At 46.4% G+C, this 21,404-nt stretch overlaps 1 protein-coding gene across 2 annotated transcripts in view; it reads right to left on the bottom strand.

The window, feature by feature from the left end:
• Positions 1–222: 222 nt before the first annotated feature.
• CORO2A (coronin 2A) overlaps positions 223–21,404 on the bottom strand; it is an 85,401-nt gene continuing 64,219 nt past the window's right edge. The window contains exons 5-12 of one of the 2 annotated variants that reach the window (XM_060763781.2): positions 20,806–20,985; positions 18,086–18,202; positions 15,633–15,737; positions 5,823–5,919; positions 5,102–5,214; positions 4,904–4,994; positions 2,411–2,658; positions 223–1,709 (exon numbers count right to left, since the gene is read on the bottom strand). In XM_060763781.2, coding sequence (XP_060619764.2) covers positions 1,578–1,709; positions 2,411–2,658; positions 4,904–4,994; positions 5,102–5,214; positions 5,823–5,919; positions 15,633–15,737; positions 18,086–18,202; positions 20,806–20,985 — 1,083 coding nt within the window. In that variant the 3' untranslated portion in view covers positions 223–1,577. The remainder of the gene's footprint in view (positions 1,710–2,410; positions 2,659–4,903; positions 4,995–5,101; positions 5,215–5,822; positions 5,920–15,632; positions 15,738–18,085; positions 18,203–20,805; positions 20,986–21,404) is intronic. The other variant, XM_060763780.2, reaches the window with a different exon arrangement.

The raw sequence follows: 21,404 nt of genomic DNA, 5'->3' as shown, positions 1-21,404 counted from the left end.
TTGTATTGGATCACACGTTGGATACTTCCTAAGTGTCTAGGACTGTGTGATGTATCAGCGAATAATGCACGCAGATCCCAGTAAGGTAGCTGGCAGATGATGATTTTGTCAGCGCCGATTGTGTTTAAGTGCAGGCCAAGGTCTTTAGGCACTGCACCCAGTGTGTCAATCACCACTGGGACCACCTTGACTGGCTTGTGCCAGAGTCTTTGCAGTTCGATTTTAAATCCTCATATTGTGTCAGCTTTTCCAATTGTTTCTCTTCAATTCTTCATTATTATTATTATTATTATTATTATTATTATTATTATTATTATTATTATTTCTCCCATTTTCCCCAGGACTCCACTATCATCTGAGATGATCGACCCTGAGATTAGCCAAGGACAACTGTTTGGATGGCAGTGCTTTGCATAGTCAAGCAGGAAAAGGAGAAGGCAAAGGAAGAACTGGGGAGGCTAGGATAAAAAGGATTTAGTGCAAACTCAAAGCAGAAGATGTAAATCAATTTGAATAAAATGGAGTGCGATCTTACAGCGGTAGAAAGCAAGCAGCACAGAATTGATGGCTGTGAACCTGGCAAAACACGGAAGGACGGAGAATGATCAAGATTACCTGAAAGCTGGCATTAGCTTTTTTGCTGGACTCTGTCCTGCAATGTCCCCCATACTAGTTCTAGTAGAACCTTTGGAGAGACAGAGAAGCAGCAACCCAGAAGACAAAGTTTGAGACAGTTGGAAGGAAGCCATCTTGGAGGACTGCTTTAAGGCATGAAGTGATCCCTAGCAACTTTTACAGGTGAAGTGTATTGACTAGAGCTACCGATTTCTCTTTAGTTCCCAAGCTGCTCCACTTCTCAGAACTAAGCTATCATCCCATTCTGAATGCTCAACAGGTGAGCACTCATTCCAGAATCCTGTCTTTTGACTTCAGGTGTCTACGTACAGATTCCTGACTTCTCTAAATACAAACTCTGATTTGCTCCTCATCTCTCAGACCCAACTATGCTCCCCCAAAAAAGGAAAACCTTTGAAACGAAGGCGATGACTTGACACATCCCACATACACTGCTCCAGCCAACAGGAAACACAACCCAAGGCAAAAACATTCAGTTTTGCCACCAGAGTTTGGAAGGGAACAAGAAAGAGTCCTGAGCTGCTCCTAGTGGCCTTGTATCCATCCTGCAGTAGAGAAGGCAGCCTCGCAAACCCAGACAACTGTGCTGCCAACCACGGCTGGGCACCAGGGCTGCAACTTGAGAGATGCCCAGCACTTCAAGCACCAGGCCACACAGGTACAAGGAGGCCACTGGCCTTCGTCTTCCCCTTGAGATTCTCCAATTCAGAATGAATCTGGCACCACTTTGAGATGAGGAAGGAAGGTGACCAGTAAACAAAGCACTAGTTAAGAGCCCCAGTGGTCTCCAGCTTCTGGGAATTGGGCACGCAAGGCAGGCAATGATTTGCCAGTGAATCACAAGTCTTTTTTCCAATCCATCATTTCCTCACCAAGGTACTTTGGGGCAAACATTGTCCTAGAGCGGAGCTGCCTGTAAAAGGCAGCCAAGCCACATCCAATCAAACCCGGCCCGAATCCATGCGAAAGTTTTTAATCTCCAGCTCCAGTTGTTTCATCTGGACGTCCCGTTGGATCAGCAGTTCACGGAGCCTCCGGATTTCTTCCTGCTGACGGTAAAACATTTGCAGCAGCTGGAAAGCAGAGATATCACATGTCAATGTTTCTATCTGTCCACTGCGATAACTATGTAATGCCTGTTTGAAACTGTATGAAAGGGAAGAAAAACAAAGAGACAACAAAAAAGGATACAAAAAATTGAATTGGGAGCAAAAAAAGAAAGGAGAGGATGCCACTAGAGAATGGGAAAATGTATGGTATGTTCTGGGAGGGGCCACGGTGGCGCAACAGGTTAAACTGCTAAGCTGCAGAACTTGCTGACTGGAAAGTTGGCAGACAGGGTGAGCTCCTGTTGTTAGACCCAGCTCCTGTCAACCTAGCAGTTCAAAAAAATGCAAATTTGAGTGGATCAATAGGTACTGCTCTGGCGAGAAGGTAACAGCGCTCCACAGTCATGCTGTCCACAAAACCTTGGAGGTGTCTACGGACAATACCGGCTTTTCAGCTTAGAAATTGAGATGAGCACCACCCCCCAGAGTTGAACACGACTAGACTTAATGTCAGGGGAAATGTTTACTTTTTTATTATTCATTTGTGGGTGATTTAAATATTAATGAACGGACATGACTAGACTTAATGTCAAGGGGAAACCTTTATATTATGTTCTGGAAATTCTTCATATATTCAGTGAATAAAAAATAATCCCATTAAATTTTTTACATGTAACAAACCCTCAAGTTCATTAATGTGTCTTATCTCTGTCACAACACCATACCTCATTTTCTGTTTTGGGTGGGGGACACTCAAAAATGTCGAAGCCATTAGACAACCCCACTGGCCTGTCTTCCTTTCCTCTTTTTTCTGCTGTCCTACAACCCCACTTCTCTTGGATTCTGCTCGATTTTCCAGGAGTGTCAGCTATTCGGACAGATTCTGTTTCTTCCAAAGAGGGCTCCTTCTCAGGTAAGGGTGGCAAAGAGTTCAAGATTACAGAGCCTGGCCTGAGAGACATCAAAACAGGACCTGAAAGCAAAGAAAGAAGCCTTTTACACGGGTGACACAGAGGATTCAAGTGCAATCGAAATACTTATAAAGACATAATAGCCAAGGTAAGGAATGACATCCCTTTACAAAAAAATAAGAAGTCTAAATCATTCTAATATATAGAATTGAAGCTTATATATAGGACTAATACACTAAAAAAAAACCACCAAATGCAACAAAAAATTCTGAAATTAAATTCCAATAAATTAATATTGGGTCCAAAGTAAAACTGGCCCCCAACACTTGCATCTATTACTTGAATGAGGTAATTTTGCATAATCTCTCTTATTGCACTATGTAACAATTTTTTTAAAAAAAATCTGTTTCTGGTTTGAAAATGTTATTTCCTGTTTAATTGACCTGTACTTACTTTGAAGGTCATTGTTATATTCCAGAAGCTACATTTTTGTGGCTGCCACAAACTATGTTGAATTGGTCGAGACTCTATGAGATACGTATTGAAAAACTATAGCAAAATGTGCTGCAGGATGTCCCGGAAAAACAAAGATTTTGCAGTTAACACACTCTTTCCATGTTTTTATGATAAACCCAATTAAGAAATTACATTTATAACCCAGGAACAAAAATCGTGTTACTCAGGGCCCTTCCACACAGGCCCTATAGCCAAAGATATTATTCCAAGTTTTCTGTTTATCCCAGATTATCTGCCAATGCGGACTCATATAACCCAGTTTAAAGCAGAAAACCTGTGATCAGATCCTGGGATATATAGGACCTATCTGGAAGGGCCCATAGTGGGTTGTTGTAGGTTTTTTCAGACTATATGGCCATGTTCTAGAGGCATTCTCTCCTGACGTTTCGCCTGCACCTATGGCAACCATCCTCAGAGGTAGTGAGGTCCTCTGAGGATGCTTGCCATAGATGCAGGCAAAACGTCAGGAGAGAATGCCTCTAGAACATGGCCATATAGCCCGAAAAAACCTACAACAACCCAGTGATTCTGACCATGAATGCCTTCGACAATACAGGGCCCATAGTGTTATGCATTGTATATTCCAGCTTTTTCTAGACAAGAGCTAAAAAGGCTCTTCCACTAACCAAATGATGGGAGAAGTAAACTACTCAGTGTCAGAAGGTAGCGGCAGTCTACCAACTGAGGATCTGAGGTAAAGGTTTTCTATTTCCCTTCCTCATTATGTCGTACCCATACTTGTGTCCTGCCTTTCTTCCACAGAGCTCAGAGGCCATTTCGCCTGCATAAAAACTCCAGGTTGTAGGCTAGTCCAAAATCATCTGACTTTCCTGTGTCACCATAGGTCTAGGTGTGGCACGTTCTTCACCATGGACTCTAATCCCAAGAAAACAGAAATAAGGAAAGCTCATCTCTTGGAAGTAGTCTCTTAGCTGAACCATTATACATTATGGCAGTGATTCCCAACCATAGGTCCTCCAAGTGTTTTGGACTTCAATTCCCAGAAATCCTAGCCATCTTACCAGCTGTTAGGAATTGTGGGAGCTGAAGTCCAAAACACCTGGAAGGCCAAAGGTTGGGAATCACTGCATTACGGTAAGACCCCAGGATCAGCAGGGATGCATTCTTGAACTTACTGTGGAAACAGGAAACCATGGATAATAGCAAATGCCATTGAAACGAATGACTTCCATCGGTAATTACCAAAGAGTCATCCTGGAAGGCCTAGAAAATTCCTAGAGGAGTATCCTCTCCAGGAAATTGCTAGGATCTCAGGTACACTCAATAGTAACTTCCAAAAAAAGTTAATCATAGAATCACCTGGGGAAATAGAAAAATCCTAGAGAGAACATTTTGTCAGATGAAAGCAGGTATTGACTCCTTTTGAGTCCAGCAATAACTTAATAGTTACTGACCACATTTGCGGACTGAGGTGAACTTGACTCTATCTTGGTGATTTGGCTTATATGTATTTATTCTGTCTGTATTTTTAACTTACTATGATTTTATGATGTTTTAGATGTATTTGAGCATTGAATTTCTGCTGTTAGCCGGTCTGAGTCCCTCCACGGAAGTAGAGAAGATCGGGATATAAAAGTTTTAAATAAATAAATAAATAAAATTGTTACGGGAGTCTACTGTATTACTAGCAGTATGGGCCCTAATTTTATTTTTCATACAGTGGTTTGTATCCTGGATGTGTAATTCTGTGGTTAATATAATATGGTAGAGAAACTAGACAGCTGAGGCAATTGTTCTGATTCCGACCCTTCAGATATTAGTGCTGCTGACCTTTATTAGTACCACTTAGCCACTCTTGTGCAGTCAGCGCTGGCTGGACTCCAACTGTCAGTGGATAGATGTCTTCCTGGTACGATTCAGACTGCAAAGAGACGACAAAACAGGCTTATCGATTGTGAACCACCAGCCTCCACAGAAGCCCCACCCTGCTCAAAAACCACCTCTCCCCCAATGGACGCATCCACTTACTCGCCGAGGCACAATCATAGAAACTGGCTCAATCAGGCTTTTGACTGGTATCAGTTTATAGAATCGGAAGATCTCGCAAGATGAGACGTTCAGACCCCTCTTTGGCATGACACCTGAGGACCAGGAAAGGGATTGGGATAGGGTTAGACTGTATGTTCGGTTGTCACATGGAGTTGGGGAAGACAGTTGCTGTTCCTGCACTTCTGAAAAGGGCCAGGAAGGCTGGGAGGGGAAAAAATAACCAACGGCAACTGCCTTCTTCCCACCTCTCCACTTCTATGGTCGCTTCCTATTCTCCTTCTCCAACCAAGAGAGAAACACAATTTCTCTCTATAGGTAATTTCCTCCTCCCTGAAGCATTTCCATTTTCAGTTTCTACCCTGTGTGGGATCATCAAGTGATATTTATTTATGTATTTATCTATCGTGTCAGGAGCAACCATACATTTGAATATAAATAAAGTAAACAAATAAACAAAGAAGTATGAACAGCACCAGCTTGGATAAGGCTGTTTAATCAGTATTTTCAGTGGCAAAGGAGAAGACGAAAAAGAAAGGCCAGGCTGTATAGCTGTGACAACACTGAGGGGAGGGAAACCAGGCAGAGGGCTGTTATCTGCCCAGGACCAGATGTCCCTCCCTTGTCCCATCAGCCGTCCACAGCCATCTTTCTTATCACCACCAAAGACATATAACAAGCAAGGAAACCGCTGCGTACTCACCGATTCCTTTCTGGGGCAAAGGGGAGCGGTATTCCATCAGGTAATGGAGGTATGGCTTCTCTGGACTTATCTCATAGTACTTAATATTCCCGTCTCCCTGCAAATGATGTACAAGACAAATGATGTCCAAGAGGTGCTGAAAACAAGACACCTGACTCCTCTCACCAACATGAGTACTATTTTATGGCTCCCAGGTAAGAAGCAAATGTGTTCTCTCTAAAGAAATGAGAAAGACAGATTCAGAGCCTCTCCCTTTCACATTAAAGCTAAGTCTGTACGCCAAGATTGAGGCCCCTTCTACACTGCTATATAATCCTGATTATCAAAGCAGATAATCCAGATTATCTGCTTTGGACTGGATTATATGGCAATGTAGACTCATATAATCCAGTTCAAAGCAGATAATGTGGATTATCTGCTTTGATAATCTGGATTATATAGCAGTGTAGAAGGGGCCTCAATCTTGGGGTACAGACTAAGCTTTAATGTCAAAGGGACATTATAATCCAGTTATAATTGGATTATATGAGTCTACACTGCCATATAATCCAGTTCAAAGAAGATAATATGGATTTTATATGGCTATGTCATTTTTTAAACTAGTAGCTCATAAAATCATAGAGTTGGAAGAGACCTCATGGGCCATCCAGTCCAACCCCTGCCAAGAAGTAGGAATATTGCATTCAAAGCACCCCTGATGGCCATCCAGCCTCTGTTTAGATGGCCATCCAGGTCATCTGTTTTGGATGGCCAAAACAGATGGCCATCCAGTCTCTGTTTAAAAGCTTCCAAAGAAGGAGCCTCCACCACACTCCCAGACATCCCAGTCAGTTTACCAGCTGTTAGGAACTGTGGGAGCTGAAGTCCAAAACACCTGGAGGCCCAAATAATTTATTCATTTATTTATTTATTTACTATATTTAGATACCGTCCCTCTCAGCCCGCAGGTGACTCGGGGCGGTTTACAATTGGTACCAAGACCATAAAATACAATTTCAATACAATAAAAACAATCAGATAATAAAACCATAACAAAATCAATAAAAACATGAACATTAGCGTCTCCAATCACATCATTCCACCATTCCATTTTCCTATGTCTATTACACTGTATTTGGAAGTCTTGACTCTCTTTCGAAATGTTAAAAGGGAGGGGGCCGATCTGATATCCGTAGGGTGTTTCCATGGCCGAGGGGCCACCACTGAGAAGGCCCTGTCTCTCGTCCCCACCAGCCGTACTTGTGACGAAGGCAGGACCGAGAGCAGGGCCTCCCCAGACGATCTTAAAGTCCTGGAGGGTTCATAAGGGGAGATTTTATATAGCTATGTTGGACAGGTAAGTAGGGCCAGAACCGTTTAGGGTTTTACAGGCAAAGGCCAGCACTTTGAATTGTGCTCAGTAGCAGAAGCAGCCAGTGGAGCTGACGCAACTGGAGTTGCATGCTCCCTGAGTGCCGCTCCTGTGGGAACCACTGTTTTAAAGTGGGGCTCAGGAGGGCTTAGATCTCCCCTCATTAGAAACGACACTCTCAGCCAAGATGCTTTTCTCCTTGAATGGGGATGCCTTATTCCTTCACAGGAAAAAGCAAGCACTGTTCAGGGAAACTGTGCATGAAGATATGTTGAATTATTCCAGCCATTTACTACTGCTCCACTCCAATTCTGACCCCTTATGGCTGCATCAAGTAAAAACCAAAAATGTCAAAATACAGCGTAACTCCCATATCACACTGAGCTCCTATCTGAGCTAGGCTTAATAGGAAACACTGTTTTGTGTTTTCTCTTTCTACCAAGTGTCATGCTTGTCAATCCAGTCTTTCCAGAAGCAGGGCTGGGTAAACACTGTGGCCCTCCAAATGCTTATGAATTGCTACTCCCAGCAATGCGGAGTAGGGCTGAAGGAAGTTGCAGTCCAGCAATACCCAGCCAGTTTTAAGCATGCATTTTAAACTCATGTCCTATGTTTTAATTTTTGTCCTGTGTATTTAACATGCATTTCATAGAAATATGTTTTAAAATGTGTATTTTATAGAACTACATTTTAATATTTGTGTTTATATAATTTTTACAATGTTTGTGTGTTTTGACCGTAGTGAGATCTGCCTCAAGACACAAGGAGAGGTGGGTAAAAAATAAAATTAAGGTGGAGTCTCACTAATCCAACATTTGCTCATCCAACATTCTGTATTATCCAACTCAGTCTGCCTCCTGCCCAGATCCACAGATGTTTCAAAACATTGCGATGTTTTGGTGCTAAATTTATAAGTTGCTTACCTGTAACTGTAGTTTCCTGAGTAGTCACCTGTGAATTCGTACATTTGGTATCCCTGCGCTTGCGCAATACAACTTTTCGGAACCTTCTAGAAAGAAAAAGAAACTTTCAGCCCTCAGCTAGGCCCGCCCCCCCTCCTCCCGAGTATATATAGCCCGAAGGCGGGACTAGCCGTCAGTTCTCTTAGCCGCAAAAAACAGCTAAACGGCGTGGCATGATACTCGAGGGGAGGAAGGGCGGGTATGTACGAATTCACAGGTGACTACTCAGGAAACTACAGTTACAGGTAAGCAACTTATAATTTCCTGTCGTAGTCACTGTGAATCGTACATTTGGTAGATTAGCGAGCATCCATCTTGGCAGGCGGGATCATGCCACCGCCGAAGACAACACCGCTCTACCAAATTCCATGTCCCTTTGGGAGACAGCGTCCACCTTATAATGTGACACAAAGGTCAGAGGGGACGACCAAACAGCAGCCCGGCAAATGGCCTCTAAGGAAACTCCCCGTAAAAAGGCTGTCGACGTTGCCACAGCCCTGGTGGAGTGACCCCGTATCTGCAACGGCAGATCTTTGCCAGCCAGGCGGTAACATAAACGAATAACAGAAACTATCCAGGAAGAAAACCTCTGGGAAGACAAAGGAAGACCAATGGCATCACTACGATATTTTATGAACAGTCTAGGAGTCTTTCGCAGCGGAGCTGTCCTATCCACATAAAAAGCGAGAGCTCTGCGTACGTCAATCAAATGCAGAGCACGCTCTACAGGCGTAGTTGGGTTTTGGAAGAACCCCGGAAGTACTAGTTCTTGAGATATGTGAAAACGAGTAGCCACCTTAGGGAGAAACCCCACATCTGTACGTAAGACCACCCTATCTCCATGAAACTTAAGATAGGGTGGGTCTACTCGTAGCGCACATAGCTCGCTGGAGCGTCTGGCAGATGTAATCGCCACCAAAAAGGCTGTCTTCCATGACAAAAAGGAGAGGTCGACCCTAGCCAATGGTTCAAAAGGAGGTTTGGACAGGCAATTCAACACCAGTTCCAAACTCCAAGAAGGAGCGATCGGGGCCACCGCAGGCCTAATGTTAGCAAATCCCCTCAAAAAGGTCCTGACCAGTGGGTCCATAAAACAAGACGGCAAACCCGATTTCCTCCTAAACCAGGAAATCGCCGCCAGGTAACATTTTAACGAAGAATGAGATAACCCCGAGTCCGCTAGGGACACCAAAAAATCCAAAACAACAGAAGTCTGAACAGTCACGGGGTCAAGTCCCTTCGAACGGACAAACGAACTAAATTTTGCCCATTTGTAGACATAGGAGCGTTTTGTTGATGGCCTATGTGCAGCGTCAATGATTGCTAGCACTGGAGAAGACAATGTCTCAAATGAAGTTAGTGGAGCGGAAGAATCCTCCACGCTGTGAGCTTTAGCCTGTCCACCTCCGGATACAGGACCTGGTCGCCCTGCGAAGTTAGAAGGTCGATCCTGTCGGGAAAACGGAAGAATATCCCTCTCGCCATCTGGTGGAGTGGGGAGAACCATGGTTGGCGAGGCCACCACGGGGTTATTAAAATGCACCGCGCGTTTTCCCTTTGGATCTTGGCCACTACCCTCAGAAGGAGGGGGAAGGGAGGAAACGCATATAGAGGCCGAATCGACCAGTCTAGAAGGAAGGCATCCCCCAGACATCCCGTCTCTAATGAGGCCTGAGTCCGAGCGCAGAACAGGTCGCATTTCGAATTGGCCTGGGTCGCAAACAGGTCCACCTCCGGTGTGCCCCATGCCAGAAAGAGCCTCCGGGCCTCTCCGTAATGAAGAGACCACTCGTGGTGTGTCAGAGGACTCCGGCTGAGTGTGTCTGCCAGCATGTTCTGTTCCCCCGGAAGGTGCGTTACTAAGAGGTGCACTCCCCGATCCAGGCACCAATCCCAAATCCGGATTGTTAGATTCAACAAGGGGAGGGAGTGGGTGCCCCCCTGCTTGTTGAGATAGTACATCACCGTGGTGTTGTCGGTGAGAATTTGTACTATCTGACCCCTTACGACTCTTTCGAAGGAGAGTAGCGCCCTTTCTACCGCGAGGAGTTCTAACATGTTTATGTGAAGAGCGTTTTCTTCTCCTTCCCATACGCCTTGAGCGATGAGACCCTCGGAGTGGGCACCCCAACCCCTGAGGGACGAATCCGTAGTAATGACTCGAGTGGGGCGGGGCGGATGAAATGGAAGCCCCGCACACACCCACAGCGCATCCTGCCAGCAAGAAAGGGATTGACGAACAGCTACTGGCAACGTGAGTCGCATGGAAGGGTTGTCCACAAGCGGGTTGAACGTTGAGACAAACCAAGACTGGAGGGGCCGCATGCGTAGTCTGGCATACGGGGTGACAGACGTGGTGGAGGCCATATGTCCCAACAGTATCTGAATTTGTTTGGCTGACACCGATGGGGATTGCATGACCTGGAACACCAGCTCCCTCAGGTTGGCGAAGCGATCTGGTGGGAGGAAGGCCCTCTGGGAGACCGAATCCAGCACGGCACCGATGAAGCTGATCCGCTGGGAGGGGCACAGAGATGACTTGTCGAGGTTGACCACCAGGCCGAGAGACTGGAGAAGAGATAGAACACAAGAGATTTGGGATTGAAGTTGGTCTCTTGACCTCGACACAATCAGCCAGTCGTCAATGTAAGGGTACACCGTGATGCCCCTTGTACGCAGGTATGCGGCCACCACCGACATACACTTCGTGAACACTCGGGGGGCTGTTGACAACCCAAAGGGGAGAACATTAAAACAGTAGGCCTTATCTCCCACCATAAAGGCAAGGAATCTCCGGTGGTGGTGTGCAATTGATATGTGGAAGTACGCGTCTTTTAAGTCGACGGTAGCAAACCACACCCCTTTAGACAACAAAGGTAAAATGGAGGCAAGAGTGACCATTCTAAACTTTTTTGGCCGAATATGTTTATTGAGGTGTCTCAAGTCAAGGATGGGTCGCAGCCCACCTCCGCGTTTAGAAACCAGGAAATAACGGGAAAAGAAACAGTATTTGAAAACAGAAGGATCCAGAGGGGAAATAGCCCCTTTTTCCAGTAACATTTGTACCTCTTGTAGCAAGGGACCCGATGGCAACGTGCATCGGGTATGACCCACTCTGGGCGAGTCAGAGAACTCAATTTCATAACCATGAGTAACAATAGAGAGCACCCAGCCATCCGTGGTGATGTCAGACCACGACTGGCGGAATGGAAACAATCTATCACCAAACACTAGAGGAGCAGCGGGTAGGGGATTTTGAACAACAGGGGTGAGGTTAATCGCAACAGGCGAACTTTGGTCACCCTCCCCTAGAGTGGTCACAGGAGCCTCTGCATCAAAGACGCTTCTTGGGTCCCTGTTGGGTCTTAGACTTATTTCCGAACCCCTGGTTGCGAGATCTAGGGAAATAGGGGGGTCGACGACCACCCTGAAACCGGGAAGAGTTGTTGGTGTTCCTGCCCCTAAAGGAATTACCATAAGAATTTCCATAACCCCTACGGAACCCAGGAGAAGGTAAGCTCCATCTCTGGCGTTGCTGGGGGTAGGGCTGCCAAGCATATCCGAATTTCCCTGCAGCTTGTCTCACGTCTTGTTTTTGTTTTAGCCTGTCATCCGTTTGCGGATTGAAAAGGCCGTCCTCATGGAAGGGAAGGTCCTCTGCGAGGGCCTTCCCCTCCTCAGACAAGTTAGACGCACGCAGCCACGCGTGTCTTCTCAGTGAGGTCGCTGTGGAATATAGGTTGCCTGCAGCCTCGGCCATATGCTTGGCTGCGTCCTTTTGCATTTTTGACAACACAAGTGCTTCCCCCTGTATGGCTCTAGGAAAGCGCTGCTGATCGGCCGGTAATAGCTCAATGTATTCCAACATCTTTCCCCACAGGAATGTTTGATAGCCACTAGCATAAGTGGCATAGTGTGCCATCCGGGTGAACAACCCAGCCGCAAGGTGTGCCTTTCTTCCTAGAGCATCAATTTTCTTACCCTCCCTATCCGGGGGGGCGGTAAGTGAATTTTTGGGCCTCTTGGTCTTTGCTACCTCGGCGACCACCGTATTCGGTCTGGGAGGAGCCGAGACCCATCTGGCTGACGCCACATCAATTCTATATAGCAAGTCCAGCCGCCGAGGAATAGCTGGGACGAGAGAGGGGGACATGTCGGAGACCCTTGCCAATTTTAAGAGGTAGGGAAGCACAGGCAGAGGGGATGCAGGGGTTACGACCTGCTCCTCCGACGGAAACATCGGATCCTCCACGTGTTCTGGAGGTTTGGGGGCAGGAATGTTTAAGGCTTTGATCATTCTATCAATGAGTGCAGCAAATTTATTGACATCCGCAGGGTGAATAAAAGAGGCATTTTCTCCCTCCCCCTGGTTGGCAACGTCAACAGGTTCCTGATCAGAGTCAGAACCGTCCATGTCAGCCCCCCTGTGATCAGGGCCTTCAGGTAACAAAGCCGGTCGCATGGGAGTAGAATCACCTTGCAGGTTGACCTGAGGGGTGGCCAGGGTGGTGACGGCATTGCCGGACAATTCGCTTGGTACACAAGCAGGTAAGGCCACTGTTGACTGGGACAATGTTGCCCCACAGGACGCACCATGTAAGTTCATGTCAATAGAGTTCAGTGCGGAGGAGGCTGTGCACGGAGGGGCCCTATCAGGACCATGCTGAGAGGAAGTGGAGGGCAGCTCACTGGGCATCGGAGGGCAAGCAACTTGTGGGGGTGGTGCCCTGGACGTCGTCGCCACCGGGAGCGTTGGTATGGGCATGGCAGGAGGAGGGGCCTGCACAAATACCATCTGGCCTGAAGGGCCCATCTGCCAAAAGCCTGGGCAGGGAGGCGGAGCCATGGAGGAGCGATGCCAGCGAGAACGCCTGGAGGCTCGGGACCGCCTGCGCCGTCTTGAGTACGCTGACGAAGAGGAGGAGGACGAAGAGGATGAGGTGGAGGACGAACGGGATCGCCTGGAGGCCGATCGACGCCTGCGCCGGCGCGATCTCGTGCTTCCCCTGGATGGGGACCTCGATCTCCTGGGCCTCGCGCTATGGCGGCGCGAGGGGGGTCGCTGCCAAGGTTGGGCCGGCATCGCCGATACCGGCGCATCAGAAGCCCCTTCAGTCCCGGGAATCTCTCCTCCAGGGGCGCCCTCGGCCGCTGGTTGGCCGCAACTGGAGGTCCCTTCAGCAGCCTCCCTCGAGCCCGAAGGAGGCGGGGTCGCTAGGGCTCCATCCTGGAGCAGGATCGGCAGCGGGGACAGGAGCATGGGCGCCTCGGCCGTCGCCGCCGATATCGGCGGTAGCGCGGACTCCCGGGCCCGGCTCAGCGGTGGGGGCGAGAGCATCGGCCCCATTGCAGAAGGTGGAGTCAAAGAGGCCGGCGCGGCAGCGGGCGCATGCGCAGGCAGCGGGGTCGACGTCGAGAGCGTCACCCGAGGTATTTCGGCTGCCTGCAGGGGGCGCACCGCATCGGCTGGAGTCTCCGGGACCGGCGAAGGCGCCATGGCGCGGTGGGCCTCAAGCGGTCTTCCCGCTCTTTCCTCCACAGTTTTCCTCTGTGAGGGCGCCTGGCCGCCATCTTTTGGCCCTGCAGACTTAGGCCTCTTGGCCTTCTTCTTGGCCGGCCCGGAGGAGGAGGACAGAAACGGTAAGTCTGGCCGCTCCGCGGTCTGCGTTGGGGCGGCGGGAGGCATGAGGGCCCTCTCGTAGAGTGCGGCCCGAAGCCTGGACACTCTATTTTTCCTCGTTTGAGGCGTAAAGGAGAGGCAAATGGCACAAGATTGGGTTAGGTGGGCCTCCCCCAAGCAAGTGAGGCACAACGTGTGCCCATCAGTGTCCGGCAGGATATTCGGGCACTTAATGCACTTTTTAAAAGAAGTAGTAGCCATAGCGGGAAGCTACTGCAGAGGTTAGTCAATTTCAATCCGGGTCGAGTACCTTATAATCAGTCCAATCTAACGTCAAGCAAGAGGGCTAAGCAGAAGAATCGTCAAAATAGAAGTCCAAAGTCCAAAGTCCAAAATCAAAGTCAAAGTCAAGTAGATGGAGAATCGCAATGTCACAGAAGGTTCTCAAAGCTGTCACAAGCGGATTAAGAGAACTGACGGCTAGTCCCGCCTTCGGGCTATATATACTCGGGAGGAGGGGGGGCGGGCCTAGCTGAGGGCTGAAAGTTTCTTTTTCTTTCTAGAAGGTTCCGAAAAGTTGTATTGCGCAAGCGCAGGGATACCAAATGTACGATTCACAGTGACTACGACAGGAAATCATAAATACAGTAATTACTACATAACGTTACTGCGTATTGAACTGCATTTTCTGTCAATTTGTTGTAAAACATGATGTTTTGGTGCTTAATTTGTAAAATCGTAACGTAATTTGACGTTTAATAGGATTTTCCTTAATCCCTCCTTTTATCCAACATTTTCACTTATCCAGTGTTCTGCCAGCCCATTTATATTGGATAAGCGAGACTCCACTGTATTATTAATATTGGGTTGTTATGAGTTTTCCGGGCTGTATGGCCATGTTCCACAAGCATTCTCTACTGATGTTTCACCAACATCTATGGCAGGCATCCTCAGAGGTTGTGAGATCTGTTGGAAACTAGGCAAGTGGGGTTTATATCTCTGTGGAATAATGGGAGAAAGAACTCCTGTCTGTTTGAGGCAAGTGTAAATGTTGCAATTGGCCACCTTGATTAGCATTGAATAGCCTTGAAGCTTCAAAGCCTGCAAGGCAATTCAAACACCTCCCAACAAACAATTCCCAAAGGCAGGCCGCAACCAAGCTTTGAAGCTGCAAGCCCATCCTTGCAGCTTTCTCCCATTCTGAACATTCTGCAGATATATAACCTCACTTGCTTAGTGTGATGAATTGCCTACCTGTAGGCCAAGAAAAAGCTCAGGAAGTAGGCCCAAGTATTTTGGCAGCCATTTTGTGGGATGGTGCATGGAGGCATCCATCTTAGGTTAGTCATTTCCTAGAGGAGGCGGAGCTTAGGAGCAGCCTGGAGGGAAATGTGGAGAACCTTTGTGATTGCCTGGGAGAAAGTGGGTAGAGTGCACGGGAAAAATTGTCTTTAGAAGTGTGTTTTAAAAATCTGACAGTTTAGTCATGGTCTGTGTGTTGAAGAAGAGAGTTAAGTTTTGGGAGAGAGTTAGGAGAAGTTAGAGAAGTGGTTAGTTAGAGAAGATAGCTAGCTATTAGTGAAGAACAGCTGGTATAGAGATATAAACAGATCCAAAGGGAAGGACTGTTTGAAGTATTAGGAATTCTAGTCAGAAGGAAGTCTACTAGTTTCCTGAGGGAGTGAAGAGTTGTTATTGGAACCAAATATTGATCTGCTGTGGGTCTAATTGTCCATGTCTTTTAGGTCTTTTTTCCACTTGGGAGAATGGGTTGAGATATGGCAGGTGTGAGGCAAAAGGGTAACTAAATAACTCCAATCTCTGGATGCAGCCCACCCAATTTAGACTTTTCCACTGGAATAAAAAAAAGAACTCACCTTGCCCAGGACATAAAACATGCCAGTGTCTGAGTCATAGAAAGGAAACAAGAGACCCGATGAGCCATCCACATCCTCCTCAAGTAAAGGCACAGAGAGGTCATCCTGCATGAAAAATAATAAGACAAAAATTCACTGTAGCTGTAAGTTGAGGACAACAAAAGCCATCAATCTGTGACTCCTCTCATGGCACACGAGTCCACTGACAGAGAATAAATAGCTCAGGAAACTACAAATCTTAGAGTTCAATACCATAGAGTCGTGGTGGTTAATGTGGTGTCAACCTGCTATAATTCTGCAGAGCATCAGGTACAGTAATCATAATCAAGCTTGCCTAAAACTTGTAAGGCGCAGTTATGAGGAAGGGGAGAGTTTTGAAGGTGTTCAATGACCCAGTGTTAAGTCAGAAGAAAAAACTCTGGCATAGACACTGAGAACTGGGAGGCCCTGGCCCTTGAGCGCTCCAGCTGGAGGTCAGCTGTGACCAGCAGTACTGCAGAATTCGAGGAGGCACGAGTGGAGGGTGAAAGAGAGAAACGTGCCAGGAGGAAGGCGCGTCAAGCCAACCCCGACCGGGACCGCCTTCCACCTGGAAACCAATGCCCTCACTGCGGAAGAAGATGCAGAGCAAGAATAGGGCTCCACAGCCACATGCGGACCCACAAGGAAACCCATGATGGAAGACCATCTTACTCGTCCAACGAGGGATCGCCTAAGTAAGTAAGTAAGTAAGTAAGTCAGAAGACATAACAGTGAGACCCAACTGGATGGAAGGGTAGTCTGTGAACTGAGCCCAGGCTCTAAAAATAAGCCTCAAAATGTTTTGTAACATGCCGGAATGACTCAACAAGCAAGCCAAAATGGAAAGGACACCTTGGAGGAAAGAAAAGATCACAAAACCACAGGCAGCACAAGAAAGAGGCACTGAGCATCAAACAAGCAGACAAGCAAAGCTGTGAGGTTATACAACTGAGGGAATGGTGTGCCAAATCGCCAGCAGAAAAGGTCATCAAACTGGTCCCTTGTGTGGTACTTCTCCAGTTTGGTGGACCCAATGTGTGGCTCCAAGCTATCCACAATTAGGTTGATGATCTCCACAACGAGCCTTTACACACGACACAATTACAGTGCTCTGATTAGTCATGGTTCCATCCTATGGAGTCCTGGGATTTGTAGTTTGGTGGGGCATTCGAGATCTGGCTGAGGATTCTAAACAGCCCTCTGCAAACTGCAAATCCCAGAATCCCATAGGATGGAACAAAGGAAGTTATAAAACGGAATTGCAGCATTCTGTAAGTAAAGTGAAAGGATTCCAAATAGGCTTAGTCCTACTTTCTATTGCCATCTTCCCTTCTGATCAAACCATCCACCTCCTAGCATTTCATATCTCCCCATTTCCAGAGTTGGGAGAACCCCTTATGAATCCCTAGTTTTCCATCTGCATCTGCTACCATACATGTGATAAAGTGTTGCTTGGACATATGTATTGTGGAAAAACCTATTACAGAAAAATATTGCAGCGGTCTGCTTTTGCCTGGGTCTACTGGGAAGGGCTAGATTCCTTCGCTTCCTTTTCTTGATACGTTAACTGAATACAAACTACTTTTATACTTTGAGCTCGGTTTGCAGCCATTAAAGGAAGAGGACAAAAAGGAGAAAAATGACAGGAAAGAGGAACTGGGACATTTACAAAGCAGATGAAAAAGTAGGGTGACAGAGGTTTACGTGGGACAGTCCCCATCAAATAGGGACAGTTTATGAGATTTCACCATGTTCACAGCCATCTTCGGCCATTTTAAGTAGAGTGTAATCTGGTGAGGCTCCTGTTTGCATAGAATGATTTCAGCAGCTATTGCTTGTTACCTACTGAAATCTGGTTTTTATATTTATTTATCTATTTATTTATCTATTTATTTATACCCCACCCTTCTCAACCCTGGACTCAGAGCGGTCTTACAAAGGCTACAATTCAATGCCATATACACAACAGGCATAAAATAAACATATACATTAAAACATGAATTTAAAATTACATAAAGATTAGAACACATTATTAAAACCATGCAATCTGAGAGCATAGTCAAAAAGTTGTTGCAGTTGTCATTGCACATTTTCCACCATAACTTATTGCACTGCACTATTGGCCAAAGGCTAGCTCCCAAACCCTGTTTTTACATGCTTTCTGAAGGTCAGGAGAGAGGGAGCTGACCTGATTTTGATGGGAGTTCCATAGCCATGGGGCCACCACTGAGAAGGCTTGTCTCTTGTCCCCACCAGTCGTGCCTGCGAAAGAGGTGGGGCCGAGAGAGGGCCTCTCCAGATGATCTTAACCTCTGAGAGTGAGATGTATTGGGACAGGTAAGCTGGGCCAGAATAATTGAGGGCTTTATAGGCTGAAGCCAGCACTTCGAATTGTGCTCGGTAGCAGATGGGCAGCCAGTGGAGCAACTCACCTGATCCCATATTGTAATCTGCCTGTTATTCCACTTGGATGTCCCCGTGGAGAGCACTTTTTTCATGTTTCCTAGAAACAAAACTTTATTCACTCTGTGAGACTTGTTGTTTGCTTCCTGTAAGAATACACGGTGTGTTATTAACAGGCAATCAAGTGCACCAGCACACAGTTCTTTCCATGAATTCTGTCTAGCCATTTTGAAATGTTAACAAGTTCTGAATACCTTCTCCATTGTCACAATTCACTTTCAAATCTGCCTGCTCAGCAGTCCACTTTTTACACGATTCCAGATCACTTAAGGTAAGACCATCAAGGTGCTGAGGATGCAAATGCAGTGAACCATCTGAGGTAGAAATGAATGCAAAGGACTGCCTGACTCATGGATCCCCTTGTATGCCTCCTTTCCATTCAAATAAGCCATGTCAAGTGGACTTATTAACAAAAGACCCTACCCGTGAATGTATAGCAGAGTAACTTATTTGCTGCAGTGTGACCCAGCACCAGTACCCAAAAGTAATAGAAAGAACAAAAACACACAGATCAAAGTTATCTCTTCCATAGGATGCTTTTGTAGTAAAATCATATGGTTGCACTATTTACAAGAACTAGGTTTCCATAACACAAATAAACAAATACATAGTAGTTTTACATGCAGCAGCCTTCACACTGCAGCTTTCTCACAAGGCTTTTCTCACACTGAGGTTTACCTCACACTCCTCAGCATGACACTAAGGGATGCTCATCTCCATTTCTAAGCTGAAGAGCCGGCGTTGTCCATAAACGCCTCTGAGGTCATGTGGTCGGCATGACTGCATGAAGCACCATTACCTTCCTGCAGTAGTGGTACCTATTGATCTACTCACATTTGCATGTTTTCAAACTGCTAGGTTAGCAGAAGCTGGGCCTAACAGCAGGAGCTCACCCTGCTCTCCAGATTCGAACCGCTGACCTTTCAGTCCGCAAGTTCATGCAGCTCAGCGGTTTAACGCGCTGTGCCACCAGGTTGACCACTGTAAACCTCAAATATATCTGAGTTTTTATTTTGTCTGGTGAGACATGGAAATTCATACCAAAATAAAGAGCAGAATAGCATATTAGGTGAGGATACCACAGCGAGTGCACTCTCAAATATTCATTTGGGGCAATATTCCAGCAAGAGAGGAAAGGAGAAGGCACACATAATATTGGCTTTCTGGTTGGAGATCTCTCCAAAGGAATCTTGGAACTGGAACTCTGCAGGTAAGGACACCTCTGGCTCCCACTTGGACATCTCTCAAGGCTACTTGGGAAAATCTCCAACACTGAGTTCTTTTCCTCATTTTTTTAAACATCATAAAGCAGCTAATAATGCTTCATTCAGTCTTCTCTGCGATCCTTAATCCGCACCCCACCCCACCCCCAGAGGCCTCCTGGGTTTTAGGAAAAGCAGCGTGAAATAGAGATCACGCTGTGGCAATTGTGATGAGAACAATGCACATTCACAAGGGAAGCAGCTGCCACCTGGACACCAGAGAGCATAAACCAGGATTTGCAGGTTTCACACAATTATGCACTCTTGTCTAGTGCTGCTGGCTGAAGGGTCAATGCAGGTTTTAAAAACTACTGAAATGCCTACTACTTCCCACCACCACCTAATACTAGGGACAGATCCTTTTTGCCAGTAGTAGGAACTAGTTGCTTTTTCTGGGTTTCTGGAATTAGTTGGGGGGCAATAAACAGTCCTCGCACGGCTGCAGATTATGCACTGCTGTCTGAAGAGGTAATGCATTTCCTGCATCATTTCTTTCTATCTGCTCTAGTAAAAGGTAAAGGTTTTCCCTGACATTAAGTCCAGTCGTGCCCAACTCTGTGGGTTGATGCTCATCTCCATTTTTAAGCCGGAGAGCCAGCATAGTCCGTAGACACCTCAAAAGTCATGTGGATAGCATGACTTCATGGAGCGCTGTTACCTTCTTGCCAGAACGGTACCTATTGATCTACTCATATTTGCATGTAGGTTGGCAGAAGCTGGGGCTAACAGGAGCTCATGCCGCTCCCCGGATTCAAACCTGCAACCTTTCAGTCAGCAAGTTCAGCAGCTCAGCGCTTTAACACACTGCACTACCAGGGGCTCCTCTAGTAGTAGTAGTAGTAGTAGTAGTAGTAATAATAACAATAAAAATCTGTATTTATATCCCTCTTTTCTCCCTAAAAGGGACTCAAGGCGGCTTGCACAATTATATACCAGTGGTTCTCAACTTCTGGGTCCCCAGATGTTTTGGTCTTCAACTCCCAGAAATCCTAACAGCTGATAAACTGGCTGGGATTTCTGGGAGTTGTAGGCCGAAACACCTGGGGACCCACAGGTTGAGAACTACTGTTATATGCCATGCAAACCAATATGCATATGTAAAACAATAACCTATAAAAACAAATTCACAATAAGAAATAAATAAAGATATTTAAAAACATATGTCTAATACAATTATTGCAGGCAACTCAACAAGACTGATGGTAAACCTTAGCACAACTCTAGGGTTGATACTAAAACAGGAACAAGCCTATGTGTGGTTGGCATTCTCAAATATTGTCTAACTCTTGGATCAGATATTCTGACCATGCAGTTGCTTCATGATCTCCTGCATATAGGAGAAAACGTCATCCCTGACATCCATCCTGGCCACATAGCAAGCAGCTTCCTTGCGCTCCGAGCCAGTCCATCTCAGCCACCAGGCCTACCTGCAGGAGGGTTCCCTCGCGTGGATCGATGATCCGTATTTTCCGATCCCTGCAGGCTGTGGCCAAGAGGCTGCCATCCGTGTTGAATGACATAGAGAGGACCACATCCGTGTGGAAGCTGATTGTCTTCACTGGGGCCTGAATGACGGACTCTTTGGTGTCAAGGTTCCAGATCATGATCTGAGGCAGAAAGTGAATAGGCATGAATGCTTCTCAAGCTATCTGCCCATAGGTAGTAGAGAACCATGCAGTAGAGACAAAAGACAAGAGAACCATGCAGGGACTGTGCCCAGTGGTGTCCTCATACCTCTTACACTTTCATTACAAATTTAAAGCTTACAGTCATTACTTTTGTCAGACTACTACACTGGTCCATTATTGTAGGGTTTGCATGTACAACAGTTCTCCTAGTATATGTACATAGCGCTCTCTCTCTCTTTCTTTCTCTCTCTCTCTCTCTATATATATAGGACATAAAGCTGTTGTAAACACAGTCTTGTCACAATGATTCCCTTCTGGAGAGCCGTGTAAAGAACATTCAAAAAAAGTTACAAGTTTATAACCATAAATACTTTAGAGAAGACTTCATGAGAGAATTA

Source organism: Anolis sagrei, chromosome 2 (assembly GCF_037176765.1).
Source record: "Anolis sagrei isolate rAnoSag1 chromosome 2, rAnoSag1.mat, whole genome shotgun sequence".
Lineage (NCBI taxonomy): Eukaryota > Metazoa > Chordata > Lepidosauria > Squamata > Dactyloidae > Anolis > Anolis sagrei.
Note: the sequence above shows the minus strand (reverse complement) of the source record. Positions and strands in the feature narration are given on the sequence as shown.